The sequence below is a fragment of the Vipera ursinii genome (genome assembly GCF_947247035.1).
Source record: "Vipera ursinii genome assembly, chromosome: 3".
Taxonomy (NCBI): domain Eukaryota; kingdom Metazoa; phylum Chordata; class Lepidosauria; order Squamata; family Viperidae; genus Vipera; species Vipera ursinii.
This window is the reverse complement of record NC_139516.1, coordinates 143575674-143599977: the sequence shown is the minus strand read 5'-3', so window position 1 is coordinate 143599977 and position 24304 is coordinate 143575674. Positions and strand designations below refer to the sequence as shown.

General features: G+C 41.0%; 2 protein-coding genes across 11 annotated transcripts in view; one reads left to right on the top strand and one right to left on the bottom strand.

Moving 5' to 3' along the window:
• Positions 1 to 24304, top strand: part of F13A1 (coagulation factor XIII A chain) — a 564207-nt gene that overhangs the window by 289013 nt on the left and 250890 nt on the right. The gene's annotated exons all lie outside the window — the stretch shown is intronic.
• FARS2 (phenylalanyl-tRNA synthetase 2, mitochondrial) overlaps positions 17771 to 24304 on the bottom strand; it is a 201949-nt gene continuing 195415 nt past the window's right edge. For 8 of the 10 annotated variants that reach the window (XM_083359940.1, XM_083359948.1, XM_083359943.1 and 5 more), the window contains one exon: positions 17771 to 18065. In XM_083359940.1, coding sequence (XP_083216066.1) covers positions 17927 to 18065 — 139 coding nt within the window. In that variant the 3' untranslated portion in view covers positions 17771 to 17926. The remainder of the gene's footprint in view (positions 18066 to 24304) is intronic. The other 2 variants (XR_014492157.1, XM_083359947.1) reach the window with 2 other exon arrangements.

Below are 24304 nucleotides of genomic sequence, written 5' to 3'. Positions count from 1 at the left end.
CCCAACCTTTTGGGCACTAGGGACCGATTCCATGGAGAGAGGTTTTTCTGCAGACCAGAGGGTACATGGTTTTGTGTGCTGTCTGCATCCCACAGATGGGGCTTTGCTTGTTTGTGCGAACCGGTTGCTGGCATGCTGTGGCCCAGTACTGGTCCACGGACTGGGAGTTGGGGACCCCTGCTCTATGGAATGAAACTGTGACTGAATCTAGATGTTCTGCTTCAGATACTGCAGAGCCTTCTCCCAGAAGATAACAAGGAAAACAGGTTGTGAAGAGGGTGTGTAGTGTCCCAGACAATGTTACGGACCCTGCTCAAGCAACGCTTATATGCTATGTCCTGGATGGAAACGAGGGAACTGCCAATAATCTTTTCAGCCATCCTCACCACTCTCTGCACCGCCTTCCTGTCTGATTTTTGTTAAAAAAATCCATATAAAAACATGCCTGAGCATATGGAGACAGCAATGCAGCTTTGTGTAGCATAGAACTGAAGTTTCTAAAGCAAACATTTCAACTTCAGTGGAATGATGGAATTTGGGATGCTATGATGAGGCACACATATATCCAGTAAAAGCAATAAGAATGGACAAAGATATTATAATAGCATGCTTTCCATTTATTTCTGATTTGGATGCCATTCAAATTTCTAATTATAATCCAATCAACCAACCAAGGGATGTAATTAGTGAATTCTCCTTTTCTTTTAAATAAAGATGGACAAACCTGTCAATTCCTATTTATCTTACTTTCTCGTTTTTTCCCCTGACCCAAATTCATTTTGTCTTAGTTCTGTAACAATTGTAATCTACAAACTGGACCCCAAAATCTATTTTCTGGAAATGTCCACTGCATATTCTGTTTTAAGGTTATTCTGGCACTTTCTTCAGTCAATTCACTTGATCCACATTGAGGATCAAGTATAGATTGTATTGCATTCAGAACAGAGGCCAGCCAGCAGAAACACCAGTTCCAACACCACAGAAATGATTGCAATAAGGAAAAAAAAATAGAGACTTCAATTCTAAACTTAAACAATACATTTAAAATGTTGAAAGCTTTTTTGTTGTTGTTATTTTTGACTTTTGTTGCAAGCCTTAGTTCATTCTGAGCTTTAGCTTTTCTCACTTCATCTTTGCAGGCCCGGACTATTTCCTGATATTCTGCTTTAGTTATATGCCCCTCTTTCCACTTTTTATACTTTTCCTTTTTGTCTTTCAATTTATCAGAGAGTTCTTTATGCAGCCATGCTGGTTTCTTTTGAGAGCTGCTATTTTTCTTCTTTGTTGGTATTGTGCTAGACTGGGCTTTTATAATCTCACTTTTCAAAATTTCCCAAGCTTCTTGATTTGTTTTCCCCTTGAGGATTCTCATCCATGTAATCCTTCCCAAGCTCTCTCTAAGTTTATTAAAATTAGCTCTCTTAAAGTCCATGACTCTAGTTTGACTGTGTTCTATTGCTTGTGTTTGCATAATGTTGAATTCCAATATTGCATGATCACTCCCCCCCCAAGGTTCCTGTGGCTTCAACACCTTCTATCATATCATTTCTGTTAGTGAGAATTAAGTCCAATATGGCTTGTCCCTTAGTTCCCTTCTCTACTTTTTGGAAGAAAAATTTGTCTGCTAGATTTGTCAGGAATCTGTTTGATCTTCTACTTGGTGCAGAGTTTGTCTCCCAGTTGATTCAGGGTAATTAAAGTCCCCCATTACTATTGTGACATGCTTCCTTAGTTAATTGACTAGCAAAAAGTTCACCTATTACCTCTGTTTGTTTGGGTGGCCTATAGTATACACTTATGGCAATGTCATTTCCCCCCCTTTTATATTGACCCAAATGCATTCAAGACAGTTTTCATCATTGTTGTGCTCTATTTCTATAGAGATGTAGTTATTTCTTATATAGAGAGCAACTCCACCTCCTCTTTTACTTGGTCTGTTTCTTTTAAATAATTTAAATCCCTCTAGCTGTGTGTTCCATTTCTGGGTTTCATCCCATCAAGTTTCCGTAAAGGACTCAAATGTCTATACACCAATGCACAGAGCATGAGCAGAAAACAGGGTGAATTAGAAATTCAGGTAAATGAGGGCAGATATGATATTGTTTCCATAATGGCAACAATGTCATATCTGCCCTCCTTTACCTGAATTTCTAATTTACCCTGTTTGTTGCTCATGCTCTGTGCATTGGTATATAGACATTTGAATCCTTTATGACTGACCCTGTGTTTACTTTCTACATAACCTGTATGGTGCCTGAGTTCCCCTGTTTTCTTACCACCTGTTTAATTAGTGCACTTTGTATGCCACTCACTATTAAAAGCTTGGTTTTGCTTCACAGCAAGATTGATATTCTTGTCCACAGACACATCTATGTTACATACACTGATAACTCTATAATTTTTAGATTGTCAGGCACAGGAATGTTCTGTATTAATTAACTCACCACCCCCATTGTTCAGATCCCATGGTTGTCCATACTGCCCTTCTCCTGCAGGATCTTTGTGGTAGAGGGGGCTGATAGAAGGCTATAGTGTGGCAGCTCAATAGACCTGCCACACTTCATTTTTCCCCCAGTACAGGTCCAAAGGCCAGTTCAGGAAAACTTGCTTTCTATTATTTTTGGAAAAAAATGCTATAAGAAATTGTTTTTTAGTCATGCATCCTTCAAGATACCTTATCAAAGGTTTAACTGCTCTGTTGTTTCAGATTGCCTTAATATCCCCCTTCCTGGTCATTATTATTATTTCTTTAATAATAACTCATCTGAGAATGAAGATGTTAGTTTGATAATAATAATAATAATAATAATAATAATAATAACAACAACAACAACAATAATAAAATAATAATAATAATAATAATAATAATAATAATAATAATAATAATAATAAAAATAATAATAAAAATAATAATAATAATCCCCGAGTGAGGCACTACCTTGAGTGATTGTGAGGCTTGTGTACTCTGAGGAAAATGAGAGCTATGCCAGAGGTTCAACCATACTGGACAGGTCTCATCAGAGGAGTCAGACAAACAGTCTCTCCCATAAAAAAATATGGTGAGGCATAAATTTCAGAATGCCATACCGGCTCGGATGTCGCCCAGGTTAACAAGCTCCATGCTAATGTTGGAGTTCCTGGATATCTGGTGAAAAGTGGGTTACAAGATTCAGGACTGTTGGCTGAGCAACCAGGGCCAGCAGCTGCAGAACTACTGGAAGAAAAGGTCTTTACCTGTCGCAGATACACAGTGATTGAAAACAAAGAAATAATGATCTGTTATTATAAATCAAGTCCAACAAGAAGAGGATATCTAAAACGAATGCACCAGTTCTGGAAAGAACAACATCCAGAATCAGAAATAACAGAACAAAGACTAGCAAATCAATGCTGATTTATAATATGAAATAAAGTATTCACAGAAACAGAATTGGACGAACTGCAAAGGTTTACCTAGGGCAAAGAAATCAAAGGCTTGCCAGAAGTAATTCAGAATGTAGAGGCAAGCCAGGGGGAGTTGGCAGTGAAGCAATCCAGCAGAGATATACAACTGTTCTCATTTGGAAACCAGGCATCTCTTCCTCAGGAAGAACAAAGCCCTCTAACTAAAGAAATAAAAGAATTGAAACAAAGAATAACTGAGCATCTAGAACAGCACAAAAACAACAGAATAAAGCTGCCTGCATTGAAGCTTGTTCCAAAGAAACAGCTAGCACAAGCATTGAAAGATGCAAATACTGCAATATCAAGTATAAGCATCAATTCACTGCAAGAAACAAACCAACTAATGTACAGCACAGCTGCAGTTATAACTGAATGCCTGGGATGAAAAATCAACAAAGAAGAAAAACAAACAGTGCACCACAAAAATGGAAGTTTAGACTAGAAAATAAGATCAGCAAGATCACATGCAAGCAAGCTAGAACAGATGAAAGAAAAGAAGCTGAAGAACAAGAAGACCAAAGAATACCTAATCAAGAAATACCATGAAGTAGCCGAAGGACCACTCGGGACGACAGGCTAGTAACAACAGATTTATTTAAGAGCAAAGGCAAACATAGAATAACTGTCCGGCTTTTATAGCCGGCAGCTGGTAGTGAGAACCAATCAGCGGTGTTCCTTTTGGCGCCCTGTCAGGCAGGGACCAATCCGCGTCGTCTTTTGTTGACAGCTCCGGCTTCCGCGTGTCTTGGTGTTTTGACAGCCGCGAGCTGTCAGTGGTTGCGCCTGCGCTGTACGGTGGACGCTTTGACAGCTCAGGCTTCTTCGTAGTCCGGCGTTTGACAGCCGCGAGCTGTCAGTGGTGGCGCCTGCGCGGTGCGGGGAACTTTGACAGCTGTCAAAGTTCCCGCGTGTTTTCTTGTCAGGCTGCTTTAGTTTATACGCTTGCTGCTGCCGTATTATTTGAACATTTAACATATATACATCTCTCTCAGGGGATTGTTTACGTATATAACACACCCCTTACCCCTCCCCTGGTGCGTTTCCATCTTCTTGGATGTTTGAACCTGCCCACTGATAGTCTTTTAGGTAGGTGGGTGGTCTCCGATTCCTGTTTGAGCGGCGAAGGGGTGGAGGGTGGTGAGGTTCCGGGTCTTCGTTTTGGTGTTCTTCTTCCTGGTTTGGAATAGGCAGCATTTCCGGTGGGAGCTGTATGCTGGCATTGGTTGGTTGCCCAGAATGGTGTGGTGGTTGTCTGGGTCTGAGCTGATCAATATGGCGGCGTATGTTGCCCTGTGCTTGCGTAGCTATAAGGTATGAGATGGGCCCTGTTTGTTTTATTACTGTTCCTTGGACCCACTTGTTTTTATCTGTGTATGATCGTGCCCAAATCAATTGTCCTGGGTTGAGTGTGCGGGTAGGGTGGGGGTGTGGTTCTTTTTCTGGATACGTGTCAGGGTGCAGTCTGTCCAGACGTGTTATTAGCCTTCTCCCCCATCTTAATTCTGCTGGTGATTTGCCGGTCGTAGAGCATGGTGTTGTGTGTTGTGCTAAGAGGAACTGGCTGAGGCGCCTCTGCCAGTTTCCTTTAACGAATTTTTTTAATGCTTCTTTCGTGGATCGTACCATAATTTCAGCCATTCCGTTTGACGAAGGGTGGAACGGCGCCGACGTGACCAGCCTAATACAATTCTTCATAGCGAAGATCTGAAATTCACGAGAGGTGAATTGAGGCCCGTTGTCAGAAACTATGGTGTCAGGTAAGCCGTGCGTAGCGAATATTTTTCGTAAAGCTTGAATAGTGGCTTGGGACGTTATTGTTCTAAGGGGGGTGACTTCCAGCCATTTTGAGTGGCTGTCTACTACAATTAAGAAACTTTGGCCTTGGATGGGTCCCGCAAAATCTACATGTATACGTGACCAAGGGTTTCTTGTTGTCTCCCATTTATGGATTGGAGCCTGGGGTGGTTCATTCCTGGTCTCTTGACAGGTATAACACCCACCTACGTACTTTTCTATTTGTTTATCTATGCCTGGCCACCACACATAACTTCTAGCCATCGCCTTCATTTTTACAATTCCAGGGTGTCCTTCGTGTAAAATTTGTAATGTTTGGTCTATGTTTCTCTCTGGTATGATGACCCTATTTCCCCACAGCAGGCATCCTCTATGTGTTGAGATCTCATTTTTTCTGTTATAATAAGGTTGGAATTGAGGTTGTGGATTTTGAGCTGGCCATCCTGTTGTGGCCCATTTGAGGATTCTGGCAAGTATTTTATCTTTGGCAGAATTATTAGCTATGATGTTTGCAGTCAGGGGGCATTCTGGAAGTTGGGAGATTGCTAAAATCTGGCTGGCTGGGGCTGGGTCTGGGTCCCTGGTTTGTATGGGCAGTCTGCTGAGGCAGTCAGCATGACCCAATTCTTTACCTGGTTTATGTATTAGTTGATAGGAATAGGCTGCTAAGAAGGTTGACCATCTTAGCATTCTCGGGGAGAGAATTTGTGGAGTAGTTTTGTTCCACGTGAATATGCCTAGCAGGGGTTTGTGATCTGTAATTATAGTAAATGGTCTTCCATACAGGTAATCGTGAAATTTTTTGACCCCTGCTACTATTGCTAGGGCTTCCCTGTCGATTTGGGCGTAGTTTCTTTCAGCTTTGGTTAGAGTGCGTGAATAGAAGGCTATGGGTCTTTGTGTGCCGTCCTTGAATATGTGACTTAAGACAGCCCCGATTCCATAGGGAGAGGCATCGCAAGCGATGCATATTGGGGTGTCCTCCCTGAAAAGGGTGATAGTTGAACTGTGACAGATAATCTTTTTTAATGATTGGAAGCTATTCTCATGTTCTTTGGTCCAGGACCAAGTTGTACCCTTGTCTAGGAGTCTGTGCAGAGGCTCCGCAATAGTGGCCTTATGGGGGATGAAGGCATGGTAAAAATTTAACAATCCTAAAAAGGATTGCAGCTCTTGCTTATTCCTAGGACTGGGTGCGGTTTGAATAGCCTGTAGTTTTTCTGAGGTGGGGTGGATGCCCTGGCTATCTATTTTGTACCCTAGGAATTCAGTGGATGTGACTCCAATAGAGCACTTTTCCCGCTTAAGTTTGAGGCCGGCTTCTCTGAGCCGGCTTAGCACAGCTGACAGCCTGTCAGCTAAGTTCGCTTCGTTTTCTCCGGCGATGAGAACATCGTCGAAGTAGGGGCAGACCCCGGGTATTCCTTTCAGGGTCTTCTCCATGATACCCTGAAATATACCCGGGGCCGCCGATATGCCAAATTGGAGCCTCTTTACCTTAAAGGCACCGCGGTGGGTGACAATTGTCTGGGCCTCCGCAGTGTCCTCAGTGACAGGTAGCTGTAAGTACGCCTGAGCGAGATCGAGCTTGGCGAAAAGGGTGCCCGAGCGGATGGAAGCAAATACGTCCCTTACCGCTGGCACCGGGTAGGCATGGGGGCTGAGGGCTAAGTTGACTGTCGCCTTGTAATCGGCGCACAGTCTCACTTCCCCATTAGGTTTGATTGGGGTGACGATAGGGGTCTCCCAGGTTCCCCCTTCTGTGGGCTCAAGCACCCCTAGTCCTACGAGGCGATCAAGTTCGTTTTCGATTTTTTCCTTAAGGGCAAAAGGTACCCTCCTGGCTCTTATCTTAACTGGTTGGATTGCAGGGTCTAACTGTAAGGAGATGGGGGGACCCGTGTATTTCCCTAAAGTGCCATCGAAAACGTCGGCGAATTTATCGCAAACGGCTTCTAGGCTGGGTGTTAGGATGGTGTTAACCCCAGTTAAAGCGATACCTAATGGACTGAACCAGTTTAGTCCTATCAAATCGGTGCGGTTCCCTGGTGTGACTAAAACCTCCAGGGGCCCCTTGAACCCCTTGTACTGCACTACGACCTTGGCTTTTCCTTCCACCGGAATGGGGGTTTTCTGGAAGTCAGCTAGGTGTACCTGAGTTTGTTTCAGGGGGATTTGTCCTCGGCCCTTCTGACAGATCTCCTGATAGGTTGTTAGAGAAATTAAGGAAACTGCCGACCCGGAATCTACTTCCATGTGGCAGGGCACCCCCTGAATCCTGACCCAGATCTTAACCTTGGAGCTTATGCTGTTTACCCTGTCCACAATCTCTACCAGGGGCCCTGGGTGGGGTTCTCTGCTGGCCTGGGCAGCTGGCCTACCTGGGGGGTTTGCCTCCACCTCATTGATGTTGTCCCGGCCCTTGCTGCGGCACACCGGCTTGATGTGGCCGGTCTTCCCGCAATTGTGGCATTTCGCGTTCCTAAAACGGCAACCTCCTCGGGCATGATTGCCCCCGCAGCTGGCACAGGCGGCTCGTTGCTCGTAACGCGGTGGCGGTGGAGGGTTCCTGGCTCCCCGGAGGTCTTTCCCCTTCTCGGCTGTCGGTGCTCCATTCGGCGTTGTAGGGCTTCTCCGTCGGTGAAATCTACCGACTCTCCGCTGTCGCTGAAGGCTGCGCTTTCCTGGTAGACGGTCGCGGGGGTCTCTGGGGTCGTGTTGGTCGGCTTCTTCTTGTGGCTGTGTTCGTATGCCATGATCTCCCTGGTCAGCTCGGCCAGGTTCATGTCGGGTTTGGACGTCAGTTTTTTTTGTAGCTTCTCGTCCCTCAGACCGATCACCACCTGGTCTCTGATGCGGTCTTCCAGGTCGGGGAAGCAGCAGTTCCTTGCGGCATGCCTGACCCCGGCGATGAATTCGTTGGCGGGCTCGTCCTGCCGTTGTTTCTTTTGCGCGAATTGCACCCGCCAGTATAGTTCTGATCGAGCCGGCATGTAGTATTTGCTCAGCTGGTCCACCAAGTCCGCGTAGGAGACTTCAGTGATGGGCACTGGGCTGAACAACCCGACGGCTGCATCGTACACCGGGGGCCCGCTGATGTACAGCAGAGCGGCGGCCTTTGCTCGGTCGTCAGTGATCTTACTGACGAGGAGGAATCCCTCGACTTGGCCGAGGTGTGATTGCCATCTCTCGGGATGGCGGGTATCAAACTCCCTCACACGGCCGAAGTTTGCCATGTCGTCCGGTCCTGGGTTGCTCCGATGGAAGTTAAAACTTCCGTGACAGCTCTTGCCGGGAACTCCCTTCCTCGGCCGTGACTTCAGCTCCGGAGCGATCCCACCTTCGTCGCCAGTGAAGTAGCCGAAGGACCACTCGGGACGACAGGCTAGTAACAACAGATTTATTTAAGAGCAAAGGCACACATAGAATAACTGTCCGGCTTTTATAGCCGGCAGCTGGTAGTGAGAACCAATCAGCGGTGTTCCTTTTGGCGCCCTGTCAGGCAGGGACCAATCCGCGTCGTCTTTTGTTGACAGCTCCGGCTTCCGCGTGTCTTGGTGTTTTGACAGCCGCGAGCTGTCAGTGGTTGCGCCTGCGCTGTACGGTGGACGCTTTGACAGCTCAGGCTTCTTCGTAGTCCGGCGTTTGACAGCCGCGAGCTGTCAGTGGTGGCGCCTGCGCGGTGCGGGGAACTTTGACAGCTGTCAAAGTTCCCGCGTGTTTTCTTGTCAGGCTGCTTTAGTTTATACGCTTGCTGCTGCCGTATTATTTGAACATTTAACATATATACATCTCTCTCAGGGGATTGTTTACGTATATAACACATACCACTTAGAAACAAGGAAGATCAAGGAAGCACTGGAAATAATAAAGCAGCAAATAACAGCTATAGCCAGGAAAATCAGTAGATACGAAGCTCGAATTGCAAATTATAGGCAGAACCTTCAATTTCAATCCAATCAGAAACGTTTCTACCAATCCATCAATAGAGAAACTGCAATGAATCAGTCAGTACCTGACAAGGAAGAAACAGTACAGTTCTGGAAGCAGATATGGGATAACCCAAAGAAAACAACAAGGATGCGGCTTGGTTAAAAGAGGTGGATGCAAATAAAACAGAAGTTGAAATGAAAGAACTAGTAATAACAACAAAAATGGTAGAAAAAAGAGCAAGGAAGGTCAAAGATTGGTCAGCACCAGGTGAAGATGAATTGCATGGGTTTTGGTTGAAACATCTGTTATATACCCACTCATTGCCAAGCAGTTCAACAATATACTACAAGGAGGAGAAATTGAAAATTGGCTAACAACTGGGAAAACCTATCTAATAATGAAAAATCCAGCAAAAGGGGCAACACCAGGCAACTACAGGCCAATTACCTGCTTACCAACAACTTTCAAATTGCTAACTGGTGTGGTAGCTGATGCAGTCCAACAGGATCTAGTTGAAAACAATCTCTTTCCACCTGAGGAGAAAGGAAATTGCCCCAATAGCAGAGGAACAAAAGATCAACTCCTAATAGAAAAATGATCTTGGAAAACTGCAAGAGAAGGAAGTCCAACCTGAACGTGACATGGATTGACTACAAAAAGGCATTCAACTCCCTGCCACATGATTGGATAATCAAGTGCCTAGAAATAACAGGAGTCAGTAGAAACATCAGAAAATTTGTGCAAAGACCGATAAGGAAGACATAGTTGCAGGTAATTGGTGAGAGACTGGGAGAGGTTCATATCAAAAAAGGAATATTTCAAGGAGATTCATTATCACTAATACTATTTGTTATTGCACTGTTTCCTCTGTCAATAATACTGAATAACTCAGGACATGGCTATCAGACATCAAAAACATCTGCCAGACTATCTCACCTCCTTTACATGGATGATCTGAAGCTGTACGGAAAAACATCATCTGAAATAGAATCGCTGCTGAACACTGTCCATATATATAGCCAAGATATTGCAATGGAGTTTGGCTTGGACAAATGTGCCACACTTACTCTCAAACAAGGAAAAATAATGAAAACTGAAGGAATAAAGATGCCCCACGAAAATAACATTAAGAATCTGGATGAGGAAGATTACTACAAATACTTGGATATTCTTCAAGCTGACAACATCAAGCACACTGAAGTCAAGAAAAAGATTAGAGGTGAATACATCAAGAGAGTGAAGAAGATCTTAAAATCCAAACTCAATGGAGGAAATATCGTGAAGGCAATCAACGCCTGGGCATTTCCAGTCATTAGATACACAGCTGGAATAGTGGACTGGGCTCAAGCAGAACTAAAAGCAATGGATAGGAAGATCAGAAAAATAATGACAATGAATCATGCCCTTCATCCACACAGTGACATTGACAGACTCTATCTACCAAGGCAAATAGGTGGATGTGGAATGCTGCAAGTACATCAGATGGTTGAAGAAGAAAAAATGGCTTTGGAAGAATATCTGAAGGACAATGGTGAAGATGCACTGAAATTAGTATAACAGGAAGGCTTACTGACTACTGGAGAGACCAAACTGGCCTACAAGAAAGACCAAATGAAGAACAGAATAGAAGCATGGGAAGACTACATTAAAAAAAGAGCTGGGAAAGGAGATAAAAACAAGAACTGGCAATGGCTAAGAGCAGGAAAGTTGAAGAAAGAGACCAAGGGACTAATTCTGGTTGCACAAGACCAAGCCTTAAGGACAAATGCATACAAAGTCAAAATTGAGAAGACAGCAACAGACAGTAAGTGCCGCCTATGCAAAGAAGCTGTAGAAATAGTGGACCACCTGGTAAGCTGCTGCAAGAAGATCACACAGACTGACTACAAGCAGCAGCATGACAAAGTAGCAACAATGGTGCATTGGAAGATCTGCAAGAAATATCATTTGCCTGTAAGCAAGAACTGGTGGGATCATAAAATAGAGAAAGTCATAGAAAATGATAAAGTTAAACTGCTCTGGGACTTCAGAATTCAAACAGACAAGCACCTGTAACATAACACCCTGGACTAAACAATTGTCGATAAGAAAGACAAAAGTCTGGATAGTGGTCGTGGCAGTGCCTGGAGACAGCAGAATAGAAAAGAAAGAACTGGAGATCACAAAATACAAAGACCTACAAAGAGAAATAGAAAGACTGTGGCAAAAGGAAGCAAGGGTAGTACCAATAGTAATAGGCGCCTTGGGTGCAGTCCCAAAACAACTGGAGCACCACTTGAATACCATTGGCATTGACAAATTCGCCATTAGTCAATTGCAAAAGGCAGCCTTACTAGGAACTGCTTCCATCCTGCAACGATATCTGTAATACCATCAAACATCCATATCTGCCTATCCCAGGTCCTTGGTAAGGACTCAATAGGTAGACAAAAATGCCAAGTCCAGTCTGAACATCTGGCTGACTGTGCGATGATCAATAATAATAATAATAATAATAATAATAATAATAATAATAACAATAACAATAACAATAACAATAACAATAACAATAACAATAACAATAACAATAACAATAACAATAACAATAATAATAATAATAATAATAATAAAGTTGGGACCTTGGAGGTCATCTAGTCCAAACCCCTGCTCAGGCAGGAAACCCTATACCATTTCAGACAAATGGCTGTCCAATCTCTTCTTAAAAGAGACTCACCTTTTGAAGAAGAGATTCTGTGATACTTGGCTTTATTTTCTTTAAGCTAGCTTTGGGAGTACACCTCATAAGCTACCTGGCTTAAACTAATTAAGTTTTACAGCAAAATTGTCAAATTCTTGGCCAAAACACAAGTGGCAAAAATCCAGTCGTGCTTATATAGTACTGATGATGAGTAAGATGGCCTTATTTAGCCTTTTAAGAAAGTTGTAAACTGAATGGTGGCCTCTGCCCCCTCAAAAATTTATTTATGTTTCGCAATTTATTACGTCTTGGAATTAATATTATGCATTTTGTACCTAATCCTGTGCTCATTTGGGACTTTGGTTCCTGGTCACAAGCTTAATCCTCAGCATTTGTTGATGACAAGAACTGTCTGATAAGCAATTGAAGGAAAAAGTTTGAGAAGCACTGTTTTAATCTGCCTTAAATCAAACTTCTCCAGTTAATGGAGCTCATAGAGCTTGTTTCCACAGGTTGGTGTCCATTCTACAGAGAGGAGTGCAAGAGAGGCATCAAAAATGCTCTTTCCCCAACCATAGTGCTCTCCAAATGGCAATATGGGCCTAGCTCTTCTTACAATTTGAGATAATAAATATTATGGATGTCTAGTAAATTCTCCAAACGGTCACGAACATGGCTAGCCTACCAGACAGGGAATACCCTTTTTTCTTAAGTTTGTTCTTTCACTTGTCTTCATAGTTTCGAGATTCTAGCTCCTGATATGAAGCAATATGTTTTCTGAAAGACCGAGCGTACTCAGGCCCAGGTGGCAGTTGCTTGATTCCTGATGCAGTTTTGTTCCCACACAGTGGGTAGAAGACCTTGCAGAAAGCCTAACAGTGGAACTGTTGAGATCTGTAAATATGCAGCTAACAGGTCCTTTTCTTCTCACTCAACATGCGTTGATGCAAGTGGGAAGATTAGAACTGCAACATTAAAAGTCATGCAATAGTCGTCCCTTATTTCCAGGGTTTTGCTGCTGAATTGAAAGGCTGTTTTGTTCACAAAACTGCGTGCTTTGTTCATTCATTTGGTGTCCTATACTATAAAACCAAAATACCTCTGTATCTTCTATTTAAATACTTGAGATATGTGGATACTCAGAGGTTTAGGATTGCAGTTACACTGTGTGAGTACACATCAACAATCTCTACCATCTCTCTCTCTCACACACACTCATTCATTCATCCATACGCACAAAAGATGCCCATCCATCTAATTTATAAAAAAGAAAAGGAATTGCACAATCAGAAATGTCTTACCTGCAAATGACATTTCCCTACTAACATCAAGAACTAAAGTGGGGCATGCTGCAAAACTCTTCTATATTTTTGAAGAAAACCCCCCAGCAGTTATTATATTACAAGAACAAAACAGTTTCCAGGGAAACTGCAACCTGCAACAAAACAACAAAGAAATTTAGGGGGGAAATGGCACACAGAGTGAGAAAGAACATTAATTGGATGAATTAGGGGAGTGTATCCTGTGGTTTATGAGTGAATCAGATGTTGCATTACTTAGAAATATCTTACAGTAGATTGACCATAGAATTGCCGACTTGGTCAACGCACTTCCCCATTACTCAGCAGTTTTGATTCTATAGTAAATGTGTGCAGCACACGTTTCATACCGAAGTTATATTTCTACATTATCCCATCTTGTAATATTTTAAGGTTACCTAGAAGTTACTTAAAGAGGACAATTACTGCACTGCATTTCTGTGAAAAACCACTAAAGAAACACCAAGCATTGCCATTATCTATGTTTGCACACTTAACAATGATATTGCTATTTGCATCTGTATATGTTATTATTTCATAACACAATACATTATGGCAAGGTGGAAAATGTGGTAAGAGAGAGATTTACCTTACTGACCACAAACACCATACATTTTACCACAGTACAATCAACATGAGTGTAGATATATAAATATTCCTTATGCACAACACCAAGCTTTGGAACAGTGATAATAGCAAAGCATCAATTGATAAGAATATTTGTAGCTTAGAGTTGAAATGCGGGGTCCTTGGTGCTCTCTGAGCTTGTTTGTTTTCTTGCAGACGTTTCATTACCCAAACTAGGTAACGTCATCACTGCTGAGCATGATGATGAAACGTCTGCAAGAAAACTTCCAAACTCAGAGAACACCAAGGACCTCTCAAAGAATTGACTCTAAGCTTAGGACATGCCATGGTAGAGACTACTAGAAGAGAGGCAAATTCCCTATCATTTCCCCTATGTATAGTTAAGTGGGCAATACATTTGCTGTGATATGGCTAAAAATCAGTGACTTGTTTCGCCTGATTTTAATAAATGTGCATTGGGTTCTGGCTTCCTCCATCCAGAAGAAAAACCTAAGAAGGAAGTCCTAAGTTCAACTACAAACAAGGAATAGCTTCCTTTTCTGGCTTCTTTCAAACAGATTATTTCATGTCACTCATACCTGCTGGTCTGAAGAGCCAGCAGTCACAAATGATTGAATTTACCGTACTATTACTTCTAAGTTTAGGTATGTATGATGTCACCCTAGTCAGTGGAGCTTAATTCTGAGTTTTCTGAATTTCTGAAATATATCTTTTTTAACCTTTGGCCCAGATGTGCAAATTTATTGCACATGCTTCAGTTTGGGGTATGGATACAGGCAGGCTGTGCTGAATTAAATTGTGCTGCTGATTTAGGGAAGGAAAAATACAGATATTGCTTCTGGTCCTTGGGAGGAAAAGCTGAATTGTACCTGCTGGGGAAAAAATAGGGACAATTCAAATCAATGTCCAGAATCTTTCTTTGTCATGACAACATTTAGGTGCTCTGCTTTTGAAATGATCTTTCTATCAGGAATGCTAGCTGGGAATAAAATATATACTGATTCTCGAAATAAAGATTGTTCTTTAACAAAGATTTTCTTTTTTGACAAGCATAATGTTTAAGAATTTCCTAGAGGTTCTGATAAAGCTCCCTCTTTTGTTCCTAGAAATGAAGGGGAGGAAGGAATCAAACGTTCTTGCAACCAGTGATAGTTACAAGTGTTCTAAAAACGGATTCCTCAAAGACTTTTGAAGCAAACTTGGAAAAATAATAGGATCTGGAAAAAAGAAGAAGCCCTTTTCAATTAAATTGTCCAATTTTTGAAAAGGGAGTTCAAAGTCTCAGCTAGGAAGAAATGTCATAAACTATTTTGTTTATTTTGGAACACCAGGATGCTGTTTCAAAGCAACAATAAAAGGCTGAACATTTGTAATCAGCAACAAAAAAAAACCAACCCTGATTTTTTGATTGCATGAGTGAAGTTCTTTTCCTGAGATACCAGAAATATATTCCTCTGACATTTTTCTTCACTTGCCTCTTTCAAAGCTGATTCACAAAGCCCACATTTGAAGTAGCAGTCTTCCCACTGAAATATTTGACTCCTTGGGATTAATACAAGGTCTTGTAAAAGCTCTCTGAATTGTGATCTTATCAGGGAGGGGATCCCCCCTCCAAGAATAATTGCAATCCTTACATTAATTCTATAGGGCAGGCTATTATAAATATCCCCCTCACGTTCCAACATTGTATATGCTAAGCTGGGAGAATAGGTTGAACCTTGTGGAGGCCAGTCCAGCACCTTGGAATAAGTTCTTGATGGAGAAGATATCTGAGCCGGAATAGAATAGAATAGAACAGAGTAGAGTAGAGTAGAGTAGAGTAGAGTAGAGTAGAGTAGAGTAGAGTAGAGTAGAGTAGAGTAGAGTAGAGTAGAATAGAAGGGACCTTGGAGGCTCAGGCAGGAAACCTGAGAAATTGTTGTCCAATTTCTTCTTAAAAACCTCCAGTGTTGGGGCACCAACAACTTTTGGATACTTGAGCATTGTCCCAAATCATTTTACTTCCTGAGCTGAAGAAGATGGTGTTCATCCTACCACCATTCTACATGGAGGTGAATGGTCAGACAGCTGAAATACTGATGATGGGACAGAAACCTCCATTGCACTGGGTCATTAGGCCAGCGAAGACACCTTTCAATAGCCCAATATTGTTCTCTGCACCTACATCCTTTGCATCCAGTGGTAGCCACTTCATCTGTTTAACACAATTAGCTCAAGCACAATTAGCAAATGACACTAATTCTCAATGAGTTACCAATATGATGTCTAAGTCCATCATGATCGTAATGGCATCGGTCAGTGATGCATATGCGCCAGATACCCAAACACAGTAATACATTGTAGGTATCTGTCCATTTTCCTGTTGTTTGTCTACACTCAGTTTTAGGCAGAAATTGTATCAGGATTTATAAGGACCAGCCTTCCCAAGACAACTTCCACATAACGACCCATTTCCGGCAAGGGCAGTATACCAGGTAGGTAGGATTATTAGTAGGCTTGTGAAATTGGTATGACTGGAGGCTGTGAAGAAGGAATAAATTGCAGTGATGCCATAGCAAATCTTTCTGAATCTTAGAGACTGATTTCAAAATTATATGAATAATCCCAAGAATCAAAGAAGAAATGTTCAGGGATGGAAACAATGGATAATAACAGTATTTTCAAAGCTGCATGTAACAAATGGCCAGATATTCCCCTACTGGGAGATAGGAACAGTTTCAGTTCCCCCCCCCAGGGGTAACTGGAGAGACAGGCCCCGGTGAGGAATCCAAGGAAAAAACAGGCTGATCCTCTATGCATCGGGACCACAGACAAGATGATGTTGGGATTGAAAGCATTAGGCCAAAATGCACTAAGCATCTTCACCTTTTCACAGCAGCAACATTCTTAAATGGAAGTCCCATTCTGAAATCCTGAAGTACTGTGATCCCCTGGCTGATGGTTTGGTACAGCAATGTAAACACCTTTATTAATAATATATAACAGTGATAATTAAGAATGAGATATTCCAGCCATGCCAGCTAATTATATACCATTTATCAAAGTGCCATCTTGAAATCATCTTTAGCTTTACATAATAAGAGAGCCATAGCTTACATTATTAATATGGAGACACACCATATGGGCCACTACTAATTTGATCTTTGTTTCTTTTAGCCACTTAAGAACAGATCAATGGTCCAATTAATCCAGGGATGGATAGTCTTCTCTGATTCCCTTTTATTATCATTGCAGCCTCTCCCTTGTTATGGGTGTGTAAACAAATCCACACCAGTTGTAAGTATGCATTCAAATTTGCAGAAAGATGTCATATTTAACTTTGTGTCACAGACTCCTCAGACTCTGAGACGAAGGGATTTTAACAAGCAATTTGCCAATCTCAGAAGCCAGCAGTCAATCATCCCTAGGATACGTTGACAGCTTCAAAGTCAAACTAAGGCAATAACCTTGGTTCCTTTTGTACTGAGCGCTACTTGCATCTGGCATATTTAAGAACATTGCCAGTGATGGGCTCTTTGTTGGAAACATCTCACCATTTCTCTGTCCTTGCTTCCTGCTCTGCTCTAAGAATAAGAGCGATGACTTTGATGGAGATCCATCACTCTGGCTTAACTCCATCAAGGTGATTTTCCTCAATCTCTACACCTGAGAGTCCCTCTGTGAAGGAGATGGGCAGTTAAGAAGTTTCAGATAGATAGATAGACAGACAAACAGACAAAGACAGACAGATAATGTGATAGACAGACAGACAGACAAATTCTGCCCTTCAATTCTGGCTGGATAACTAACTTCTCTGGCAGGATTCTTGGTCTGTCATGGACCATGTTTGCTTCTTTGTTGTTGTCATAATCCACTTCCTTGAAATTGTCAAGGAATATTTTGTTACAGGTTCCTTTTGTATTGTACAGTTGTGTCTTAACTTCAAACCATCTGGGAAAGTTGGAACTTGTATTTCAAACTCATAAAACAAATATTACAGACACACTACTACATATAAGAACTAGTAGTCAACATGTAATCAAACCAGCAAGGTATTTATTAGTGTTAGTAGCAAATGCTACATTATTCATCTTTATTACATAAAGGTTTTCCACATAATGTGAATTCTTTTTAATAGAAATAAGAAATTTTTTTTTAAAAAAAAAGAACCCAGAAATTCAAAGCTGAAAAGTCAAAATCTTCCATCCACTCCAAATTCCTGTACTACCGATTTCTGAATGGTTTGATGGATATTGGTTATTTCCTTCTGAGTCAGGGTCCTTTCCAAGTGCCGGTAAGTGATCTTGTAACAATGGCTGACCCTTTTTGTCCTAGGGAAACAACAACAACAAAATCAGTTCCTGGTGTAAATTTGTACAAAATTGAACATATGTGGAAGGAGAAAAGAAAAAAGTTTATCCTTGAAGTTATTTTATGCTTTTCTTGCCATGGCATTTAATTATATTTTTCAAGTTACCAATACAATGGATGGAGTCAGACTTAACCCCTTTTTGTAATGAATAATTAACCTCTCCAGAGGAAAAAGAAAACTCCAGCTGAGTTCTGGTTGTTTTTCAAATGGACACCATATTGCTTGTTTTCCTTCTTTCCTGTCCAATGCAAATTCTTGCACCAGACATATATATCCTCCTGAAGATATGCTAGCATGAAGACAGTTCACATGTAAAGAGTCTGAATAGAGGAGACAGCTTGTTGGAGGCTGCACTGAAGTACTATTACCACAAGAAATGTATACAATTGCTAGAGACAAGCATAATCTTTGGTGACCTGTTTGACATAGTTCATATTGCTCAAACGTCTACAACTAACAGCCCCCTGTAGAATAACAAATTATTCTAAATAGAGATTTGCCTATAGGAAGGCAGAATAAAAATGTGCATATTCTAAGGACCAACTAAATCATAGCTGTCACAGCTGAGATCAGGCTGAAGCTCCTCCAAGTTGTAATCCAACTGCTCAATGACAAATATGACAAATAAAAAGGTGGGTGGCAGGAGGCTGAGAGTCCTATACGTTTTGTGGAGTAAATGCTTTGTTTAACATATAATCCTCACAAGAAAGAGTTTTGAAATTGTTTTGAAGGAACATCTATTTATTGATGCATCCATATGCAGCTGTCCCAAAGGGGGAAAAAAGGCAAGTATATATATGTAGGCATGTATTTATAAATAGGACTCATATGGCTATCCAGCTTGTCAAGCACAATGGTGGGTGGTTCACAGCAATAATAGAAACAGAGACAATAAAACCAAGAAAGCCAGGTGACTTATCCACAATCTTCCATCCATCAAACCATAGAGACTTCAGGTTTCAATCTCACCTCATCACAGTGCCTGGAAGACTCATAAGACAAGAACGCAACTTCATTAGTAATACCTAAAAAGACTGAATGGCCATCTGTTTGGAATGTTATAAGCTGAGTTTAGGCGATCTGGACCATGAGAAGCATATGCTGCCCCCAGTACTTTATTAGCACTCTGAAACCACATCTTATCATTCAACAGGAAAATTGCTGATTGCCATCGGAATGGGTTTTCATTTTTCTTACCCCAAGTAAGAGTCAAAGTGGAAGTGTTTTGCTGAAAAGGTTGCCTACTCCTGCTCTAAAGAAAGGTCTCCCTCCATCACCAAGAAGCTAATTGAGATTGCTTTTAACTCTGCGCTGGGTTCATCCTTTGCACAAAACTATAATTTGTTTAACCATGGTTTAATAGCGATAAACCTGAACTGTTGGTTTGCTTATGCTAGCCATCAGTATGGTTTACAAACCATAATAGCCAATTTCATACAATATGCTAAGCCAAAACCAAATAAACCACATTATCATTTAGATTCAGTCCAAAGCCAGTCGGTGATTTTAATATCTCATTTTCTACTCTTTAATCAAATCAGTATTATTTATATTTTTACCTCCCCCCCAAAGCTGTCATTTATATTGAATGCTTTAGTTCTTTAAAAAAACAAAACAATGCATCTCTCATTAATTATCTGCTCACGCGTTAAATCTCTTATTGTGACCCCCATTCTTAGAAGCAAGTGGTTTTATTACTACTACTACTACCACCACTATTATTATTATTATTATTATTATTATTATTATTATTATTATTATTATTTATTATTATTATTATTATTATTATTATTATTATTATTATTATTATTATTATTATTATTATTATTATTATTAAATTTATTTGTCCCGGTCTCACCTCGGGGCAACTCTGGGCGGTTTATAACATTAAAAACTATAAAACCATAGCACATAAACATTATAAAACAATAAAAATAGCATTACAATCCGAGAAAGGTTACAGTTAAAAGATGGGTGAGAGGGAGTGGGATTGCTGGGGGGGGAGGTGAGATCTCCTCTTAATCCATCAACCACCTCCAGCGTGATATTTCTCTGTTGGGGGCCCAAGCCAACAGGCATTAGGTCCTTGTGGAAGGTGAGAAGGGCCTCTCTAATTATGGACTCCGCCAGCTGGATTTTTTTGGCTGACCAGGTCTGCAGCATGACTCTTCTGCCGATGCAGGTGGGGCAGGGCCAGTCCCACTAGGGTGAGATGGTTTCTTAAGTAACTTGGACCCATGCTTGTCTATGAATATCTATCATTCCCTTTTTTTACCCTTCTAAGATATTTAAGCACCTGTAAAAGGACTGGGCAGTTACAAGAGGCATGGTGGTTCAACTGTTTTACAGAAAAGAATAATATTTCATACCACTGTACAGCTTGCAGCACTACTTTAAGAAGCAAACAAAAGCCACAGTCCAACTTCAAAAACAACAACCAGGCAAGGAAAAAAAATAGCAAGCCTGCCTTGGGCAGTGAAAACTCTGCAGAACTACTTCAGTAAGACCTCTCTGCACTGCTATTGTTTGTGAACTACCTGTATCCAGGTTGAATCTCTTATTCTTGGCAACCAATACTGGCAATGATCTCAGAAGCCCAAGCAACTGCACCAAGGTCAGGTTGTAAATAATGGTATTTTGTACGACACTGGTCTTTAATTGCTAGATGTTGACTCCCAACTACATCATGATATTTCTTGAGCTGGACACTTTGAAGCAGAAAAAAAAATAGAGAAACTATAAGAGAGAAAACAAATAACAGGCAGGAAAAAACCCCGAATCATTTAAACGTCGGCCAATATTTCATTAACATTAGTTTTGGAAACAAACAGTATCATGGACAAAGGAGAAGCAAAACTAAATGGATCTGACATGATAATGGCTTTCAGCCTTTGTCTCAAATAATTCACTTATCTCAAACAGATCCAAATCTATAACTCACAATCAAGCTTGAGCTCAAACAACAAGTCCCATCTGACTTCATGTGTGCATTAGCTTTAAAAGAATTCTGCCTTTAATAATAGTGCCAGTCCATTTTTTCATATTGGGGAAAATAGACCTTCAGATGCCTGTTGTTCCAACAGTTGAAATAATGAAAGGCCTACGCTAACCCCACTGGACAAGAACCATAGAAACCAAGATAACTCCAGGTTTTTAAACCGAAGACTCTGGGAAGGCACTAATTCATTTAGCTCGGGAAATTAGAAAGCTTAAACATAACCACAAATGTTGCATGCCTTTAAAAAATCTCATCCATCTGTTACAGCAGAGGTCCACCAATCCCCGGGATGCAGATCAGCAGTGGTCCATGGCGCACCAGAAACTGGGCTACGCAAACCAGTGAAGCACCATCTGCACATGCGCAGGAAGCAGGCAGTGGGTGAAACCACACTTTCTCTCAGATTTGCAGAAAAGATTCTCTACAGAACCGGTCCCTGGTGCCCAAAAGGTTGGGGGCCGCTGTTCTACAATAAAGAGCCTGTAATAATTTTAAAAAGTATTATCACATATTCTCTTATGGATCATCATAGCCCATTGACCCTGATCTGCTAAAGCTTATATTGTAATAAAGGTGTTAAGTTTTAGTGGACTGTAATTCAGAAACATTTATAAAATAATAAGCCCACTGCTGCTTAAGGTGTCATAAGATTCCTTGGTTTTGCTGCAAAGGGCCAAAAACAGATCAAATATAGTAAGTTTTGTCCTTAAAATTAAGATTAGTGTTGGTTGTGTTGCTCTGTAAAACATCACGTAGAAGAATGACAAAAAAGGTTTAGGGAATCTTAAAATTTAACAGATTTATTATGGCACAAGTTTTAGTGAGCTAGCAATCACTTCATCAGTTACATAACATACTATACTGCTCAGAAAAATAAAGGGAACACTTAAACAACACAATGTACTGTATTTAATAGTAGGATGTCTTATTTTCTATTCCCTTTATTTTTTTGAGCAATATATATGTATAACTGAAGTAGTTAAAATATATAATTGGCCCCATATTCCATGTAATGAAAGCCTATAATATGATAAATTGATTAAGTCTTTAAGGTGTCAGAAAACTCTTTTCTATATTTTCATTAAAATGTTATTCCTTAATTGTCTAAAGGAAATGATGCAAATATGCAGGTCTATTATTGAATTATTATTATTCCTATTATTGAGGAATTATTGAGTCTATCATTTGTTCTTCTATAATTGTGTGGTATGGTACAGCAACCAGACAGGACAGGTACAGACTTCAACGGATAGTTAAGATTGCAGAAAAAATAATTGCAACCAGTCTGCCTTCCATTGAAGACCACCTGTATATTGCACAGGTCAGAAGGAGGGCGGGGAAAATATCTATAGACCCCTCATATCCTGGACATAAACTGTTTCAACTTCCTCTTGGAATGTCGCTACAGGGCATTCCATGTCAAAACAACCAGACAGAGAGAGGTTTTTCCCCGAGTGTCATCACTCTGCTGAACAACTAATTCCCACAGTACTGTCTTACGTCTAAGTATATTTACCCATGTAGCATGGCTTATTCCTTCTCATCGTTTCTTCTACCTTCTCTTATTCATATCATTATTATGATTATTACTCTATAGTTTTGGCATGTACACTGAGAGGTTACGCACCAGAGACAATTCTTTGTGTGTGTAATCACACTTGGCCAAATTAAGCTATTCTATTCTATTCTATTCTATTCTATTCTATTCTATTCTATTCTATTCTATTCTATTCTATTCTATTCTATTCTATTCTATATTCTATTCTATTCTATTCTATTCTATTCTATTCTATTCTATTCTATTCTATTCTATTCTATTCTATTCTTCCATTCCATTCCACTCATTTTAAATACAGAATTGTGAAAGGTATGATGCACTTATAAGATACAATTGTACCGTGTCTGTTATTCTCTACAAATAACTAAGCGGGACAGAGGGGTCATTGACACAGCAGGAAAAAATGACATCGTGATTCAATATTAAAATATGGCATATTTTATTTAAACTCAGTGACTATGCATTTGAGATGAAAAGTACAGATTTCAATGTGCACATGCATTCTGGTTTCTCTTAAATATTTAGCAAGTGTGAAATCACAGTATTCATCTAGAATATTCTTCCTCTTCCTCTCAATAGGGTGACCTTATTGGGGGAATGGCGGGACGCGGTGGCTCAGTGGGTTAGGACACTGAGCTTGTCGATCAGAAGGTCGGCAGTTTGGTGGATCAAATCCCGAGTGCCGCGTAGCAGAGTGAGCGCCTGTTACTCGTCCCAGCTTCTGCCCACCTAGCAGTTCGAAAGCACGTAAAAATGCAAGTAGAAAAATAGGGACCACTACGGTGGGAAGGTAACAGCGTTCCGTGCGCCTTTGGCGTCCAGTCATGCCGGCCACATGACCACGGAGACGTCCTCGGATAAGCGCTGGCTCCTCGGCTTTGAAACGGAGATGAGCACCGGCCCCTAGAGTCGGAAACGACTAGCACACATGTGCGGGGGAACCTTTACCTTTACCTTATTGGGGGAATAGATTATATATATATCCAAAATTAGCCTTGTAGTAGACATACCCACCCTCTGCATTACTAGAAGTACTCCACCTACTGTAATACTGATATGAACAAAACAAAGTCTTTTTCGTTCTATTATCCAGCCAGTGCTACCTGAGTTGATAATGGTTTATTCCTAAAGGCCGATGTTGTAAGCAGTAAAAAAAATATATTCCAACAGTATTAATATATAGTTGATACAATTACCTATATTAATATATGGTTAATATAATTGTATTAATTGATAATACAACTGATAATTGTACTAGCATACTGGCCAAAATATTGTTAGCAGAAAATACTACAAGTTGCACACATGCAACCAAGCTGATCGATCTATATTACAGCGATTATCCTACTTAGTTAGGATAATTTTTCTTTGCAAAATTATAATTGCGTGAACTGGGAAGAGTGACATTGGAGTCTGAGAAAGGCTCTGAGGAGCACTGAGACTCAGTCAGATGAGGAGCCCAACCCCTCTACTCATGCTCAGGCAGAGACACAGCCGTTTGGGGAGACTGAGTTGGGTGATGATGAGGAACAGCTAGGGCCGATCCCGGCTGTGCGGGTGCGCAGAGAGCAAGACAGAGGAAGGCAGTGGGTCTGCTCCCCAGGCAAAAGAAAAGTCATTAAGAAGCCACGCACTAGCTGGA